Below are 18,754 nucleotides of genomic sequence, written 5' to 3'. Positions count from 1 at the left end.
AGCTACTAACGAAAGACTGTATTGGTATAATGACAAAACCTTAAGCAATATGGAAAAGACACCCAGCCCAGCATGCTCCCCAAGCCACAGGTTACTATGCATAACCTAAACACCAAATGTTAGAGTAAAAACCACCTAATTTCTGACCCGAAAAAGAAAAAGCAGAAAATGGAGACAGGCTGGGAGGATTCGGGGCCCATTTTATTTCTGCCGGACTTTGCCTGATCGCCTGCTAAGGATGCTGACGGGCTGACCCAGAGCTGCAGGAGGGTCCTCCAAGAACCCCTACGGGCTGAGTTAAAAGTTAAAGGGATCAGATCGCACCCCTGACAAACGACTGTCGAAAATGTGGGTCACCCGCACCAAGAGCTACTGGAACCACTTTTCCTCACTGCAGCGAGGGCAAAGTGTGCGGCTCCGTACAGCGGCTCGTGCGCGTTCGCACCCTGGAGGGGACCGCGGGCGCACCCTGCGGCCGCCAAGCTGCTGGGCCTCCGGGCCGTTACCGGGCCCGCCCGCGCGCGCCCCGCCTCGCGGCCCGCATCCCCCAGCCCTCCCGACCCCGCCAGCTCCCGCGCCCCCCGTGCTCACCTCCAGGCGCAGGGAGGCCCCGCAGCCTCGCAGGAACTCGCGGATGTTGCTCAGGCACTCGCCCTCGCTCCGGGGCTCCGGGTAGACCTGCAACACAGAGCACAGGCGCTGAGCGCCGCGGGGAGGCCGCGCACAAGCCCCGGGGCGCACCCGAGGCGAGCCCGGCGGGACACCCCGGCGGGCGGCCCCGGGCGGGCGGCCCAGGCTGACCGCAGCGCACCCGCCGCCCCCGGCGCCCGCCCGCTCCGCCGCCGCCTCTCCTCACCCTTTTTCCTTCCTCCCAGCTGCACCAATCTCAGGCCCCTTCCCTCACCAGGAAGTGGACCCGCGCCGGAAGTGACGTGTTCAGACCGCGCCCCGGTGGGCCCCGCGCGCGACCTCTTCCGGTCCCCGGCCTATCCGGCGCGGCCGAGGCTCACCTGGTGCTCATCCTCATCCTCGGCCCGCCTGGCCCGGCCCCCGCGCGTCCTCCTCCTCCTCCCGCACCTGGTCCTCGCCCGCGCGGACACGGCCCATCCGGTGCTCATCCTCATCCTCGGCCCGGCTGACGCGCGTCCTCCTCCTCGCGCACCTGGTCCTCGCCCCCGCGGACGCGGCCCGCCCGGTCTTCATCCTCATCCTCATCCTCGGCCCGCCCCACGCGCGGCCTCCTCCTCCCGCTGCTGGTCCTCGACCCCGCGGACGAGGCCTGCCTTGTCCTCATCCTCGGCCCCCCTGGCCCGGTCCACGCGCGGCCTCCTCCTCCTCGCGCACCTGGTCCTCGTCCCCGCGGACGCGGCCCGCCCCACGCGCGGCCTCCTCCTCCTCCTCCCGCAGCTGGTCCTTGCCCCCGCGGACGAGGCCTGCCTGGTCCTCATCCTCGGTCCACCTGGCCCGGTCCACGCGCGGCCTCCTCTTCCTCCTCCCGCAGCTGGTCCTTGCCCCCGCGGACGAGGCCTGCCTGGTCCTCATCCTCGGCCCACCTGGCCCAGCCCACGCGTGGCCTCCTCCTGCTCCTCCTGCACCTGGTCCTCGCCTTAGGCCTCGCCCCCGCGGACACAGCCCGCCCCGCCCAGAGGGCCGGGAGAGCCCGGCCTGAGGGGCTCGAGCAACCCCGGGAGGGGCTGGAGAGAACCCGGTGTTTTTCGGTTCTTTCCAGGAGAGCAGAGGTAGTACTCTAATTCGATGATTTAAAATAATTAACACCGTAAATAATGCATGTGGGGATTAAAGTACAGTGTTTTCCTTTCCCAGATACAGACCATGTGCTTCATGAATGATTAACCAAAGCAGCTGGTGACAGCGAAGCAAGCAGCACCCCCACGGGAGAAGAGCAGCGAGGGGGCTGGCGCAGACAGCCTGGCGCCTGGCCCCAGCTGGGGCGGTGAGGCCAACAGCCACGCGTGGAAGGAGTTGCTGGCAGCTGCCCCGCGAGAAACACTAAGGGAACCGGGAACAACCCGGGGAGAAGCCGGAGACGTCGGAGGAGCTTTTTGTTAAATTCTAAACTGCATAGAAGACTTGGTTTTGGCAGTTACACTAAAGCATCATCCGGAATTGTAGCATTTAAGGGCATTCAAGGTATTTTTGTCCTGTCCTCTAAGGACAAAAAGGGGAAATCAGGACATTCCATCAGGCCTCCCTCTGGAGTACTCTGGGTTCATTTCAAAGTGCTCAGTTCTTTTCAAATTATGAATCAAACCAAACCAAACCATGGTGTTGAGAGGTGCAGAGAAGGAGGAAATGAAACTCCTTTTTTCTTACGGTTTTAAAACTTTCTTAGAAGAAAATGCCAACGTATTTCCCTCAAAATTGAACAGATTTGGGTTTTTTCTATAGAACTTAGAGTGGAACAGCAAAACCAAAGCTGCCTGTCCATTTTGCTCCTCTCCCTAAAAGAATTTTGAAAAATTGTCTACCAAATGTGTAGTTAACATCCAAATTCTTCATAATTTTAAATAGTTACACAGTATTAATTTCTGACATCCTGATAATGACGTTTTAAAACTCAACTGTTAAACATCCTTTTTAAAAAATATATTCCATAGAATCTAAAAACGAGAGAAGTCCCATTCCCCATCTAAAAAAATTATGAACAAGCTCTTTAAGTAAGAAATTTTACATTAATTCTTTTCTCTTTTAACTCATTTCCATTCCACTTCCCCTACAAAATTGTATCCTAAAGTAATAGATTCTTATACTTGAAAATGTTACTACTGATCACACTGTTTTTGCAAGAGACCCATACAAATACAGTTAACCCTAATTATTCTTGGACTCTGTATTTGCAAATTCACCTATTCAATAAAATTTATGTGTAACCGCAAAATCAATACTTGTGACACTTTCTCAGTCATTCATGGACACGCGCAGAGCAGTAAAATTTTTGAACTGCCTTATGCACACATCCCAGCTGAAATTGAACAAGGCCATGCTCTGCCATCTTGTTTAAGCTCATACTATACGCAGATGTCCTTCTCATGGTCTACTGGTGCCACAATTTTCACATTTTTGTGCTTTTTGTTGGTGATTTCACTGTTTCAATGGCTTCCAAGCGTAGTGCTAAAACACTGTCTGGTGTTCCTAAGCGCAAGAAGGCTGTGATGTGCCTTACAGAGAAAATACGTGTGTTAGATAAGCTTCGTTCAGGCCTGAGTTATAGTGCTGTTGGCCGTGAATTCAATGTTAATGAATCAACAATACGGTACATCCAGAAAAAGGAACAAGAGATTCGCCAATCTGTACGTGAGGCCGCTCCGGAAAGTGCTAAAGTGACATCTATTGTGCGTGACGCAGCTATGGAAAAGATGGAAAAGCAGCTAACTTTGTGGATTCATGAGATGACAACCAATGAAAGGAGTGTAGTGGACAGCGTTGTTGTGAGGCTGAAAGCCAAAGAAATTTATGGTCATGTTACTCAGGGACAAGAAAATGTTAAACCCTTCTCAGCTAGTGCAGGCTGGCTCGCACGTTTCAAAAGGCGATACCACATGAAAAATGTTAAACTTGCAGGCAAGGCAGGCTCTGCAGATCGGGAGGCTGCAGAAGAATTTACAAAATACCTACTAAGCATTATACACGAAAAGGGTTATATGGAGGAGCAGGTTTTCAATGCTGACGAGACAGGCTTGTTTTACAAGAATGTTGGCAAACGAACCTATGTAATGCGAATGGCCTCCAAAGCTCCCGGCTTTAAATCATTCCAAGACCATGCAACCTTGTTATTATGTGCCAATGCCAAGGGTGACTTTAAGTGCAAACCCCTAATGGTACACAGAGCACAAAACCCACGAGCACTTAGAGGGAAAAACCTGAACCGGATGCCAGTCCATTGGAGGTGGAACAAAAAAGCATGGATGGCATCTGGAATATTCTGGGATTGGTTCCACAACTGCTTCATCCCAGAAGCTGAACGCTATCTCCATAGCAAAAATCTTGCCTTCAGGGTTTTATTAATTTTGGATGATGCCCCAGTTCATTGCCATGAAGAACTCGAAAATGCCCACCCTGACGTAGAAGTTCTCTTCATGCCCCCAAACACCGCATCTCTAATCCAGCCCCTCAGTCAGGGGATAATAAAAGCTTTCAAGGCACACTACACCAGGGAGCTTTACAGCAAGGCTTTCGAGGCTCTCGACGCAAACGAGGAAGCCACCATGATGGACTACTGGAGGTCAGTCACTATTCGAAATGTTATTGATTATATTGGCACATCCTGGGACAGCATCAAACAGGCTACTATCAATAACTGTTGGGGAAATGTTTGGCCAGACTGCGTGAAAAATTTCGAAGGCTTTGAAGGTGTTACAAAAAATATAAAGAACACTGTGGAAAACATAATGCATATTGCACAGCAAATAAGTGGAGAAGGTTTTGACGACATGAAAGAAGGAGATGTGGAGGAAATTTTGGCAGAAATGGCAGTAGAACCCACCAACAAAGACCTGGATGAGATGGCAAAACATGGCATTGGTGTCAGTGATGATGAGGACACTGATGAAAGTCAGCCTACGACTCCAAGAATTGTCCCTCTCACAGCAGCGAAGATAGCAGAATGGAATTCTGCCTTGGAAAAAATTTTCAATGACATGGAAGAGTGTGATCCTATGCTGGAACGCAGCCTCACATTTAAGCGCCTGACCTCCAACGCGTTCGTCCCTTATGCCGAGACGCTTAAAGATTTAAAGAGAAAAGCCAAGCAGACAAGGCTGAAACAATTTTTCAAGCCAGTTTGGGAGGGAAAGTTGCTGACACCACCAAGTTGTGAAAGCCAAACTCCTGAGGTAGAACTGCCAGATCTCGCACACCACCTTCATTGATGTCTTCCTCTTCTGCTGAGTAAGTTTCCCTACCCTCCCTTGGTTTTTGTGGAGCAAGCCAAGGTCAGGAACTTTAACCACACCTTGCACTGCCCCATCACACATCCCGCAGCTCCATCAACAGTGAGGTTTTGGTTAATGTGTTCATAAAACTTTAAATGTTCAATCTTTGCTTAATGTTTTCTCAAGGCTTGCTTTCTTGCATTACTGTACTATACAGTATACAGTATGTATTTACTGTTATGTGTGTGCTGTGTGTACGACTGAGTGGAAGAGTCAAACTAGGAGAGCTGCACCACAGTAGACTCCATTACATAATGCTGTAATTGATAAAGTTTTTTTTTTTTTTTTTAAAAGATTTTATTTTTTCCTTTTTCTCCCCAAAGCCCCCGGTACATAGTTGTCTATTCTTCGTTGTGGGTTCTTCTAGTTGTGGCATGTGGGACGCTGCCTCAGCGTGGTCCGACGAGCAGTGCCATGTCCGCGCCCAGGACTCGAACCAACGAAACACTGGGCCGCCCGCAGCAGAGCGCGCGAACTCAACCACTCGGCCACGGGGCCAGCCCCGATAAAGTTTTATTATAAAGAAATACGCATGTAATTAATTACTTGTAAGTAATATATGTTAAATAAACTGTCTTTAAAGAGAAATACCCTGGAAACAAGATTATATATTGACTGTTTGATGAAGTGTTCTGACCAGAGTCTCCAAAGAAACTAACCCTGAATTTCCCCTAGGAACAATGGTTCAGTAGTTGCTAATTCAGTGTTCACAGTAACTGCCACAAATAATGAGAACTGACTCTACATTTAAGATTATTAAGCCAAAAGGATCTAATTGTTATGATTTTTCTTCTAAATTGAGTTAACACAACTATTATTAGCACATAAACAATGGAAACAATATATTACAGTTTTGATGAAAATTATTAAATATAAAATGGAAAATTTTATTTGGAAATGTGTAGCTTAATAAGATATATGGGGGTTTTTTTAATTAGTTCATTTAACTATGAATGACTATCACTTACTGCTAGAAAAAGATATAGTCCAGCATCAGTTCCGTTTCTATCTTGGGGGATGCAAACACTGAGAAACTTTGTTCATAAAAATAAGCACATGGAAATGGAAGTTTTGTTATGACATAACTTGATTCTTTGAAGCTGAGTTACATAGCCAAAGTCCAGATATAATCTATCAAAATAAAAAGAATTTTAAATCACCAGTTAACAGCTTGATTATGATCTCCTTCAATTTCTGTGAAAGCTAAGCAGTAGAAACCACTGAGCTGCAAAATTCAGTCATTCGAGGCATTCACGTCTCCACACCATGGATATTTCTAAGTGTCCCTTTGTTACCCGGCCCGGAAGATTTCCATCTTACAGCATTGCATCTCAGGAAGACAACACATGGGTGAACGGGCTGCCCTTTTATGTGAACTGGGAGAAGGGCCATTGTGAAAGGGGAGGTGGGACAGCTGAACCAGATTGATGCCTTCCTTGATGTCAGGCACCTTCTCAGGCTAGTCAGTGTTAGGTAAGTGCAAATGCACATTGAGAATCTGGAAATGGATTCCCTTAAAACTAGCCCATGCCTTAAAAATCTTCATGCGCACGTGCATGAGTGCATGTAGCTAGCCAGTTCAAAGAACACTGTACCTAAAACAACAGACCTGTTTGGAAAACTGTAACATCAAAGAGTCAGGACTCTGTAACATACATGCCGACCTTGGACAAGTCACTTGACCCCTCGGGGTCTATGCCCTTATCCCAGATTTAAGTCTAATATGTTTACCCTTTCTCACAAAGTGGATAATAAACCAATTCAACAGTATTGGACCTAGACTCTGTGCCAGATCATGAGATAAGCACTGTGAAAGCAAAGAAGGATGAGACAAGGTCCCTGCCTCACTAAGGGCACGGAAGAATTGCACACATCATGGCAAGTGCAGCCACATGGATGTACACTCAGGATCACGGAAGCACAGAGGAAAGAAACAAAGTCTACAGCCATAGGGCAGGGCCAGAGGCTCAGCCAACACACAAGGTGACATCTGAGTGGGGCTGAAAGGGCGAAGAGGCAGATGGAACTGCCTTTTCAAAGGTGTGACATTTGAGAAGTCCATGGTGTTTTCCAGGATGGTGAGTAATCAAGGGCATCTGAGATCATAGGTGAAACTGCTCTGGAAAAAAATACATCTGTGAGGTGATGGTACAAAAAGATGATCCTTCATAGTTTGCTAAAGAAGTTATGTGAATGGTAAGTGAGCACAGGAAAAAGTGTTTACCATCATTAGTAATCAGGGGAATGCAAATTAAAACCACAGATAACTCTACAAACCCCCAGAATGGTTAAGATGGAAAAGGCTGACCATATCAAGTGTTGGCAAGGATGGAGAACAACTGGAACCCCCATTGTGACTGGGGGGAGTGTAAAATGGTACACTTGGAAAACCAGCAGTTTCTTGCAAAGTTTAACATACCTAAGCCCCAAGCATTCCTCTCCTAGGTATTTACTCAAGAAAGATGAAAACGTGTACAAAAAGCCATGTACGAGAATATTCACAGCAGCTTTATTTAAAGTCACCAAAGCCTTCACAACCCAAAGGCAAGCTCTCCTCAGTGCATCCCCAGAAGTATTCAGAGAAGAACTCCGGCCTCAGATTACCAACAACTGCCCGATTCACTTCCCAGAAATCCTGTCCTAAATTCTCCACAATAATAAACTCCAGGCTTTGCCAGCAAGAACTCCAATCAGGCAGAGGCATAGACGGTCCCAAAACCATTGTGATTTTCCTTTGAAATATGGCTTTTGTACCTAATATTTGATAAAGGGGAGGTCTGATGCTGTGAGAATTTGCTGCAAACTAAATCACGAAGCAATGTTAAGGTCAGACTTGAGAGACCCCCGCATTGTCCAGTTTCCTCCCCAGCTCTTCTCCAACGCCCACTCCACACCAGGAACAACCAGCTCCACCCTCAACCCCAGCGACGTGTCCACTAAGGCAGCTGCCTTCTCCCCAACTCCGAAAGTGTTTAGAGAGTCTAAATTCCCAAAACTGCATGAAAAGAAGAAGAGGCAGTTCTAGCAGGGCAAATAATTAAACAGGTTCAGTGTTACTGCAACAATTAAGGTCAAGAGTATAGAAAACTGCCACACCTTATAATATCTGGGGGACACTTAAGTCCCCAGGATCCTAGTTCCCAGAGATTCTAATCGAGTAGGTCTGAAGTGTAGCCCAGAAGTCTGGGGCGGGGGCGGGGGGGGTTGGGGGGGGGGGTGTATTTGCTGGAAACTCCCCATCTGGCCGATTCACCGCCAGGTTTGGAACCACTGACATGGTATAACTCAGTGTTTCTCAAATGCACACATGCATCAGCATCACCTGCAGTAACAGATTACTGGGCCCTGCCACAGACTTTAATCAGTAGGTCTGGGGTGGAACCCAAGAATCTGGATTTCTGACAAGGTCCCAGGAGATGCTGATGGTACTAGGACCATACTTAAGAGAACTAGCAGTATAAGTAGACTGAACTGTAAATCAAGATATTTTCTGTTTTTCCCCTATTGGGGAAACAGACTCCCAGCCACAGAGCAAAGGTCTCCCCAGGTCCCTACCATCAACAGCCTTATCACCCCGGCTGCAAAAAACCACTTCCTCTGAATACCTGTGGTTCCGTCTGCAGCCATCACCATGTAGCTGGACCTCCTGGTGCACATCTTATTTCCCCCTTAGACATAAGCTCCCCGAGTGCAGCGGCCCACAGGCATCTCCTCTTCAACCGTCAAGCAGTCAGCAAATGTGAGTAAATGACCTGCCCACTTAGGTCACTGAATTCGCTGATCACAGAGTACTGAGAGAACCTTAGTGTCGAACAGGTCAGAGAGCATTCGAGGCAGTTCTGTTATTTTCCAGATGAAGAAGCAAGGACTCAGGAGAAAGGAACCTGCCCAAAGTCACACTGCCTGAGTCCTTCACCAACCTGCTCTGTGCTCCAGGAGGCTGACCTCGGAGGCCTGCTTCCAACAGGCTCCCGGCTCTCTTGCTTCTGGCGGGATTCAGCCAATCAGCAGGACCCAGGCCGGCAGCCACTGCCGAGGAGCAGCTGCCCAATGTCAGGGCTGTGCTGGAGCGGCTCACAGGAGCAGTGCGCTTCCCACTCCAACTCTGCATTCAGTAACCACCCATTGGTAGCTTGGCATTGGCCACAGTCAAGTACTTCCACCACAGAAATCGGCAAACGCTATAAATCAGGGCTCCTCACCACTGAAAGCCATTGTTAAGCCTTTACAAACACACCCCTGGCGGTTCCCCGACTGAAGACCATAGGTCCTGTCGGCCGCCTTCTCCTGCGGCTCCAGGAACCCACTTCCCCAACTCTTCCCTTCAGGCCTAGGGGCAGCAATGGCTTCCCGGGTGCTTCCACATCTCTTATGGGTTGTCCTTACCCCTGCCCCTGCTTTGTAAATAGCCTCTTCATTAAACTCTCTTCAACCACTTCTGTTTGGTGTGCCATCTGTTTTCTACTGGGACCCTAACCCAGTGAGCTTCCTGGTGGCACAGTTCAAAGTAGAACAGAGTGTCACAGCAAAAGATGGGAAATAATGTAGAGAAAGGATTAAACCAATTATAGTACTTTCACAAAACAGACCACTCACCACACAGCCTCTAAAAAAGAGGCAGCCTTATATTCTGGTATGTTATAATCTCCTAGTTACAATAACTGGCGAAAAGGAACCTGGGGAACAGTATGCGTAACATGCTACCTTTGGTGTTAAAAAAAAAAAAAAACGAGGGAAGAAGAAAATGTGCACGGGTGTTTAGAGATGCGCGGAGTACCTCTGGAGGCAGAAGCAGACACGTTTAGCAGGGCTGCCTCCAGGGAAGGGAAGCAGGCCCAGTGAACAGCAGGAAGGGTACTTGCTCCGCACGCCATGCTTTTCTGTACCCTTTGAATTTTGTACCTCATGCAAGTGTCATCAAATCAATCCATTTCTTAGAAAAAGAGGAACACTCCCACCTAGTGCTCTGCTCAGACCGAGGCGCCCGCCCCACTGCAAACAGTCCTTGGAGCGCCCACCTGCCAGGGTGCTGGGGTCCTCATAGGCACCACATCCGGCACTCCGGGCCGAGCTGCAAGGCTATCTTTAAAATCCCAAGTTCACCTTCTGAAAGTCTAATTAGCACTTAATGGTTCATCTAATTTTTAATTACCTGGTCGCCATGGCTTTATTCTGATGAGACTGCAGCTGCCTCCTGCTCGGGGACTGTGCTCTTCCCCAGCCCTCTACGCTCGTTCTACAATCCCCAAGCTCCAGTGGGGGAAAGAATAGGTTGAGAGGGTCGCTCGGCAGTCCGCTGGGCAGCCCTACCTCCAAACACACTGGAAAGAAAATGAAGCACCCAGCAGAAATTTCAAAGACCTGGCTGCTAAACACCAGAGGGGTGAATTATCTCCCAAAAATGTGTAGCCTAGGATTACAAGTAGTTTACCAAAAAAATGTAAGCCTTTAATAAAGCATAGTTTTCCTTTGCTTTCTTTCTTCAACATATCCCAAAGCCCAACCCCTGTATGGATGCTACAGTCATCTGGGGAAAAAGAAAATGTCTCCCCCAGCATGGAACTAGCCAAATTATAAAGGGCAGCGAGAAATACGAATGTAGAAAAGCTCCAGTTCCAAAACTAAATTCAGATATCCAAAACATGTGGTGCATCAAGGGAGGACTAGCAAGACAGCATGACTCAAATTAACTCGTGTGTCCCCTGAGGCTTGGTTCCCACAAACTCCAAAGGCACATTTTAAGTCCTTCAGAGATGGTGGCAACTGTCCCAAATTCATGCCAATGCCAAAAATGGATCTTAAAACATGTGAGCATAAAACATTCATGAGATAACCTAGAATAAATCTCTCCACTGAAGTTGTATTTTGTTCCCCTAATAATGTTAGATCAAAACAGGTGGGTGTGTATTAATCGTCAAATGGGAGCGATCTAGAAAACAGCACATGCCCTGTCTGGCTGTGATCCAGACGCTAGGGAAGCACAGGTGCCAGGCATGGGCTGTCCTTAATGTCTCATTACATTCCTTAAGCAGACACCATTTCTTTTGCCTTTGAGGGATTTTTTTTTTTTTTTTTTTTTTTTTTTGCTGAGGAAGATTCACCTTGAGCTAACATCTGTTGCCAACCTTCCTCTTTTTGCTTGAGGAAGCTTCACCCTGAGCTAACACCTGTGCCCATCTTCCTCTGTTTTGTATGTGGGTCACTGCCACAGCATGTCCACCAAGGAGTGGTGTAGGTCCCCATCCGGGAATTGAACCCAGGCCACTGAAGCAGAGCACACTGACCTTAACACTAGGCCATGGGGCCAGCCCCTGAAGGATCTTGACACAAGACAAGAGTACAAATTCATAAGGTGACAAATTGGGCCTTGTGGTCAGAGATTTTTCGTATCTAAAGTTTTCACCCGTATATAGGGAATAACCATCTTTTCTCTCTCATTCTCATGCTTGTGACCTAATGGAAACAACCCATCAATTATGGCACAGCATTTTGGAAATCTGAGCCACTGCTTACTTTCTTCTTAAGCTCCATTTCTATATTGTCTGTGATCCTCTGACATCCATTTCCTCTCCTACTGAACACGCTTCAGAATGGCCATATCTTTCCCTGTTGTCCATCAGCGGGAAGCCTGTGGAGAAGGCTCGCGGTCTCTGACGGAAAGGTGCTAATCCGGAGAGGGAACTGGCTGTGCCTCCCTGTAGGATCAGTGCAGCAAGTGGGGCCAAGAACCTCCCAGAAGAGAAGGAATCCCATCCCCCGGGGACCACACGCAGTCTGATCTCTGAATGGGACACTGGTGGCAGCCTGGCCTCACAGGCCTACTCTTGGTCCCACGGACAACCCGACAGCCTATCCTTGACCGAGACCCCTGAGGCTAGGACGTCCACCCCGTCTTTGCAGCACGGAGGGTGCCCCCGTTTCAGGGCGTTCTCAGGCGCCGGCCTGCCGGTGCCCACCTGTTTCGCCTCGGCAGTTCAGGCTTGCTCCTGAAGCCCCTTCCCACACACGGGGAAACTGAAGGCCGAGGGAGCCGCAGGGCAGCGCTCTGCCGTGTGCCTGGCCCTCCCAGCTCAAGAATCTGCCTTTTGTTTTTAAACTGCCTGAGAAGCTGCATTTAAGGCAAGTTAAAGCCTCAGAGCCAGAAGACCAGACACTGACCACCTAGGAAAAAATTCTATTTTAATCCACACGATAGCGTGCGGCAGGCTTAAAGGCACGCAGAGAGGGCTGCCTGATTTTGGAGAGAGGCTCGGAAGCAAAAGGGAGCTTTCATCAGAGGAAGAAACCTGAATAAGAGGGGAGGAAACAGCTGAGCACATTCACTGGCAAGCCCGCCTCTCTATAAATAGCAGCTGAGACCCTCCCTAGAGGGAAAGGAAGAGAGGAGGAGACCACGGCGGCGCGGAATTCTTGAGCTGTAAAGGCCTCTTGCAGCCAGTGGGCACCTTCATGTTAACTGTGAGTAATGAAAAGATCATTATTTCCCGAAACTCTGAAGTATCAGCAGGGTGTGGGCTCAAATAAATAGGGTCATAGCTGCGAATAACGTGCAGCAGCCTGTGGTTGGGAAATATGTTGTCGAAAACCACTCAGAAAGCCTGACCTTCATCAAAGAGATAGCTGCCAACGTATACTCAGGAATTCTATTTCTTCCATAGTACTATAACTGGAGCATTGCGCTGCATATTTATAATTTGCCTGTCACATCACTCCTCTGCTCAAAACCCTTAAAAGCTCCCCATTTTATGCAGAGTAAAAGCCTAAGTCTCTTAAGACAATGAAAAGACAAGCCACAGCCTAGGAGAAAGTATTTGCAAAACACACAGCCAGTCAAGGACTTGTATGCAAAACATACAAAGGATTCCTAACATTCAACAGTAAGAAAACTGACAAGCCAATTTAAAAATGGGTGACAGACCTGAACAGACCCCTCACCCAAGAGGAGGTACAGATGGCAAATAAGCACAGGAAAAGATGCCCCACAGCATCTGTCATCAGGGAAGTCCAAACTAAAACAATGAGATGCCACTGCACACCTACCAGAATGACAAACCCAACAGTGACAACGCCAAATGCTGGCGAGGATGGGGAGCAGCAGGAACTCACTCACTGCTGGTGGGGGTGCAGGATGGTGCAGCCACTGTGCAAGACAGTTTGGCTGTTTCTTACAAAACTAAACATCCTCTTACTATGGGGTCCAGCAATCTTGCTTCTTGGGTAAATCTGCTTTACCCAAATGAGTTGAAAACTTATGTCCATGCAAAAACCTGCACATGGATGTTTACAGTAGCTTTTTTTAAAAGATTGGCACCTGAGCTAACATCTGTCGCCAATCTTCTTGTTTTTCTTCTTCTTCTTCTTCTCCCCAAAGCCCCCCCAGTACATAGTTGTATATTCTAGTTGTGAGTGCCTCTGGTTGTGACATGTGGGACGCCGCCTCAGCATGGCCTGATGAGTGGTGACATGTCCGCATCCAGGATCTGAACCTGCAAAACCCTGGGCTGCCGAAGCAGAGCGCTCGAACTTAACCAGTCGGCCACGGGGCCTGCCCCTATAGTGGCTTTATTCATAACTGCCAACACCTGGAAGTAATCAAGATGTCCTGCAGTAGGCGAATGCATAAATAGACTGTGGAACATCCAGACCATGGAATATCATTCAGTGCTGAAAAGAAATGAGTGATCAAGCCATGAAAAGACATGGAGGAACCTTAAATGCATATTACTAAGTAAGAGAAGCCAATCTGAAAAGGCTACACACTGTGAGATTCCACTATATGATATTCTGGAAAAGGCAAAACTATGGAAACGGTAAAAAGACCCGTGGCTGCTGTTGGTTAGGGCAGGGAGGGATGAACAGGTGGGACACAGAGGATTTTTAGGGCAGTGTAACTATCCTGTATGATGCCATAAGGGTGGACACATGTCATTATACATTGTCTAAACCCACAGTATGTACAACACAGAGTGAACCCTGATGTACACTATAGACTTTGTAACAAGCGCACCACACTAATGCAAGATAATAGAGGAAAGTGGCAGGGGAGAGGACGTAGAGGGGGTACATGGGAATTCTCTGTACTTCCTACTCAATTTTTCTGAAAACCTAAAACTTCTCTAAAAAACAAAGTCTATTAACTCTTTTTTTCAGTCTAAGTCCTTACTAGGGCTGAGCAGGCCCCACCCAGTCTACTCCCTTGCCCGCTCCTTGACTTCCTCAGCCGACTCCTAGACTTTCCCAACTCACACTGGCCTCTGCTGTTCCCAAAACTTGCCAGGCAGGCTCCTACTTCAGGACCTTTGCACAAGCCCTTCCCTCTGCCTGAAATCCTCTTTTCTTGGCTATTCACACTATGCCTTCGCTCATATCCATCAAGCCTTTGTTCAAATGTCACTTCTCAGCAACGCCCACCCTAACTACTGGTGGGTTGGGTACAACTTCGCCCTAATTGCTGGCACTCCCCTGCCCCCACCCCCTGCTCTGGTCTTCTCCATAGCACTTGCCACTGTCTCACATACCGTGCAATCTCCTTGTGCACTATGCATGGTGACAGAACATCCCCCTGCTCTATGAAATTACGCCCCACCTGCACAGCATTTGGCCTCTTTGGATGAATGCTACGTCTCAACACCTGGCATAGACAGTCGCTTAAGATATTATTTGTTCAGTGAATTAATGAATGAATTAAGGACCTGTGCCTGTGACACTGATTAAGTACCAAGAATCACCTGATTACAGCTATGGACAGTGAAGGTGAGTAATGCTGACAAAGCACCTAGAACCAAAAAGTAAGATAATTGGTCTAACACGAGATGGAGTATTTGAGACAGGAACTGTCCTAAAAAAACTTGGAAATATAATCACCAGGGGCAAATGATAGAGAGAAATGAAAGACGCTCATGGGTTTTACCATAAACCTTAGCCCCCTTCTGTCGTGACTGACGGGTGTGTGCTGTCCCGCCGGCTCTGCCCAGCTGCCACCCGGTCGCCCTCGCAAGCACTGCCCACGGCCAGTGTCCAGGCTCCTTCTCTCCGTGTGCCTCGGGGCATCGGTTAGCTGGTACTGCCGAGAGCCAGCACTCTCATTTCAGCTCTCGTGTCTCTATCACAAGGGAAAATCGCTGGCACCAAGCTGGGTTCCCCTGACCACCTCGCCTGCTCCCTCAGCCTCTTCAGGCCCCTGGCGCCGGCACTTGATGCAGCGCCACAGCCTGCATGTTTAGCAGGGTTGCCTTACACTCATTTGCTAAGTTTCACAGGGTGGCCATACAAGCTGATGAAGACCTCGTGTGCTTCTGCCATTTCCAAGATGAGAGAGGGACAGACAGAGAGGACCCCGGAGGAGGACGAGAGGGCAGGGGACGAGCACGCACAACTCGAACATCGCAGCTGGATCAGGGTTTCGTGGCGGCACAGTCGCCTAACTGGTCTCCTGACAGCCTCAGGGAGAGGGCATGGCACTCCGCAACGTCCTCATCCCCCTTCAGCCTGTCTTCCCTCTGTTGTTCAGTCAGCGTCTCCATCCCCGTGTCCTCAGGGTCGCTGGTTCCGTCCTCTGTCATCTCCACTCGACTCCTGGGCCCACCCAGTGAGTGTTACTTCAGCTGTTCTATTGCTCAGTTCTGTAATCTCCATTTGTTTCTTTTTGATAAGCCCCGTTCCTTTGCTGACACTTCCTATTTTTTCTTTTGTTTTTTGAGAATTTGCAATTGTTTTGGAAGCTTTTTTACGGCAGCTGCCTGAAAACCTTTGCTGGTGATTCCAATATCCTTCACTGGAAGGAGAAATGGTTGCTGAAGTCACCTCAGCGACAACATCCAGAAAAGGAGCTTCCTGTGACCAGACCTTCACATGTCCCCTGCCAAACCGAGCGGAGAGCCGTAGGTGTCAGCAGTGTTGCCATCCCTACCTTCAAAGCCGCTCATCGTGAAATGAATCCAAGGGGGACGTTACACCCTGACACTCAGACATTCGAGACGAGACCAAAATCTCCGAGGTGCTCAGACGGACAACTGTTTAACCCCAAACAACACTCGCTGGACGTGAACGAGCACATGTGAAAACACGTCGGAAATGAAAGAAAAAGACCCACAGACAGAGCTCCCTGAAGCCATCGAAAGGAGCAGTTCCCCACTCTCCTTTATCAGAGAGAAAACAGCTGAAGGTCAACTCTTAGCACCGTTTTCCTGAGAGTTGATAAGCATCATAATGTCCTGAAAACATCAGTCACCTGAAAACTTGCTATGAATTGGTCACCCCAACACCCCAGCCCTCGGCGGGCTCCCCGCCACTGGTGTTGAGTCAACTTCTCTCACCCCACACTCTTTCCAGCACTGTCCCCTCCCCTCGGCCTCCGGGCACAAGCCCTCCCCCCCAGCCCCTCTCTCCGTGCTGAGCCCGCCCTCACCCTCTCTACCTTCCTGAGGTCTCCAGTGACCAGGGTGGCCACTGAGCCGGGCTGGCCCAGGCCAGTCCAGTGCATGCCTGTTGTCCGAGAACAATTAAGAACAGTGCCCACTTTTCCCCCAAAGGCGTCCCAAGCTTTCCGGTCCTGCGAGGCCCACTCTCTTGACCTGCGCAGCACGCTGGCCACGCTCCTCCACCGACTCCCGGTCAGCACGCTCTCCTGACTTAGCGGCCCTGCTGCCCTTGCCTTAACCCCCTCTGGGCCCTCAGCCCCGCCTGGCTGTGGGCTTCCGAGTTCCCGAATTCTCACTCTGGACTTCCCCCTAAGACGGCTCTCCACTCCCACACTTCAGGTCACAGCTCTGGGGTGACTCCCAAATTTAAAGTCCAGCCCAGGGGGCCTCTCTGAGCCAATTCCACACACTCAGCCCTGAGTCCACTCACGATCTTCTTGTACCAAATGCAGACCCCACCCCAGGCGCCCTCCCCCACAGGTGGCACCACCACCCACCCTGTTGTGTAGCCAGAAACCGAGGAGCTACTCTGAACCTCTCCCCCACCCAGCCCATGAAGCCCTACTTCTTCCCTCCCTTGCTCCCTCCCAATTCCACCCTTGTGCTCAGCAGCCCTGCCTCCATCCCACCCCCTCCCAACAGCTCCCACTGGACCACTCCGAGAGCTTAGTGACCATCCTCTCCTCATCCATGCTGGGCCCCTCCAGTCTGCTTCCCTCACTGGGGCTGGAGTATTGTTTACAAAATACACAACTGACCATGTCACTCTTCCCTTTTAACACCAAAACCTTGAAAACCAAACGTCCCTTGAGACCCTGTGCCGCCGGGCCCGTGTCCACCTCTCCAGGTGTCCGTGCTGTTGCCCTCAGTCTCAGCACTGCAGCCTTTTTCCCGTTCCTCCCTCCACTTACGCCTCCTCACATCAGAGCCAACTGGAGTACCACTTCTAGAGGAGAGCCTTCCCGAAGCCATGGCCCGCCCCCATTTGCCAAGCGTAAACCAGGGTCCTGTGCTACACGCTTTTAGAAACCCGCTCCCTGCCTTCCAAGCACGTACCTCAACTTGTAAAACAATAAATTCATATCATTTCTTTTTTTCTGAAGATTGGCGCCTGACCTAACATCTATTGCCAATCTTCTTTTTTCTCTTCTTCTCCCCAAAGCCCCCCAGTACATAGTTGTATATTTTAGTTGTGGGTCTTTCTAGTTGTGGCATGTGGGACACCGCCTCAGCGTGGCATGATGAGCGGTGCCATGTCCGCGCCCAGGATGCAAACTGGCGAAACCCTGGCACCGAAGCAGAGCACGCAAACTTAACCACTTGGCCACAGAGCCGGCCTCTCATATAATTTCTTTAACACTATTCTCTCCCAACAGAGAGTAGGTGCATCTATTTTTGCTAATCATTACATCTCCAGCACCTAGGACAATTCTTGAACCACAGCAGAAACCTAATAAAGATTTGATGAGAAAATAAACATAAATAAATGAGCTCTCTGGCAACAAATATAAGTATCCAATTTACCTTTATACACTTAAATTCTTTTCACGTTTTCTGGATTCACAATTAGGTTCAACAGTAGGGACTGGCAGTAAAATGGATTACAGCTGCATTACACACAACAAAAACCCAATCAGACCAGGCGAATACGGTCCTATGCAGACTGAGATATGACTCACGGACAATAAGCTGCTTGTGTTTAAAGGGAACGCCTGTGAAACCATCACCAGAATCAAGATGATGAACACACCATCGCCCCAGAGGTCTCCTGTGACCCCAGGAGTGCCCCAGAGCAAGTGCGGATCCACCTCTGTCACTACAGACCACACTGCATTTCCTAGAATTTTATCCCAGTGGGATCTCACAGTATGCACTTTTCTGTGCAGCTTCTTTACAAGGCAGTTTTCGCCCGTCATATAGAGTGCCCCTTTCATTGCTTTGTTTATCGTTCACCAGCGAAAAAACGTCTGGGTGGTGTCCAGTTTGTGGCTATTAAAAATAAAGTTCTAGGAACCCTTGTGCACAAGACTTGGGATGGACACACCATTTCCATTTCTGGGGCACACACCTAGAAATGGAACGGCTAAATCACTTGGTGGATGTACAGTTGATACTTTGAGAAACTGACAAACTTTTCTGAAGTGGTTGTACAGTTTCACATTCCCACCAGCAGTCGGTGGAAACCCAGTTCCTCCACATCCTCCCCAATGCTTGGTATGATCAGTCTGTTCAATTTCAGCCATTCTAATAGGTGTGCAGTGGGATCTCCTTGTGGTTTTTTTTTTTTTTTTTTGAGGAAGATTAGCCCTGAGCTACCTGCTGCCAATCCTCCTCTTTTTTGCTGAGGAAGACAGGCCTTGAGCTAACATCCGTGCCCATCTT

At 49.1% G+C, this 18,754-nt stretch overlaps 1 protein-coding gene and 2 long non-coding RNA genes across 8 annotated transcripts in view; 2 read left to right on the top strand and 1 right to left on the bottom strand.

The window, feature by feature from the left end:
- The window catches only part of ARHGEF7 (Rho guanine nucleotide exchange factor 7), a 155,074-nt gene that overhangs the window by 125,418 nt on the left and 10,902 nt on the right, over nucleotides 1–18,754 (bottom strand). For 4 of the 6 annotated variants that reach the window (XM_070520159.1, XM_044779688.2, XM_044779689.2 and 1 more), the window contains exon 2: nucleotides 592–678. Coding sequence is in view for 2 of the 6 variants with exons in the window: in XM_044779688.2 (XP_044635623.1) it covers nucleotides 592–678 (87 nt within the window). In the remaining 4 variants the exon portion in view is untranslated. Of the gene's footprint in view, nucleotides 1–591; nucleotides 679–856; nucleotides 933–18,754 lie in introns of those variants that run through there. The other 2 variants (XM_070520158.1, XM_044779692.2) reach the window with 1 other exon arrangement.
- Nucleotides 963–6,126, top strand: LOC106838208 (uncharacterized). The gene is made up of 3 exons (XR_011506663.1): nucleotides 963–1,739; nucleotides 1,825–4,908; nucleotides 5,276–6,126. It is a non-coding gene; the product is annotated as an uncharacterized lncRNA (long non-coding RNA).
- On the top strand, nucleotides 12,170–16,011 carry LOC123289683 (uncharacterized). The gene is made up of 3 exons (XR_006533755.2): nucleotides 12,170–12,410; nucleotides 15,204–15,540; nucleotides 15,653–16,011. It is a non-coding gene; the product is annotated as an uncharacterized lncRNA (long non-coding RNA).

Source organism: Equus asinus, chromosome 11 (genome assembly GCF_041296235.1).
Source record: "Equus asinus isolate D_3611 breed Donkey chromosome 11, EquAss-T2T_v2, whole genome shotgun sequence".
Lineage (NCBI taxonomy): Eukaryota > Metazoa > Chordata > Mammalia > Perissodactyla > Equidae > Equus > Equus asinus.
This window is presented reverse-complemented; position numbering and strand designations above follow the sequence as displayed.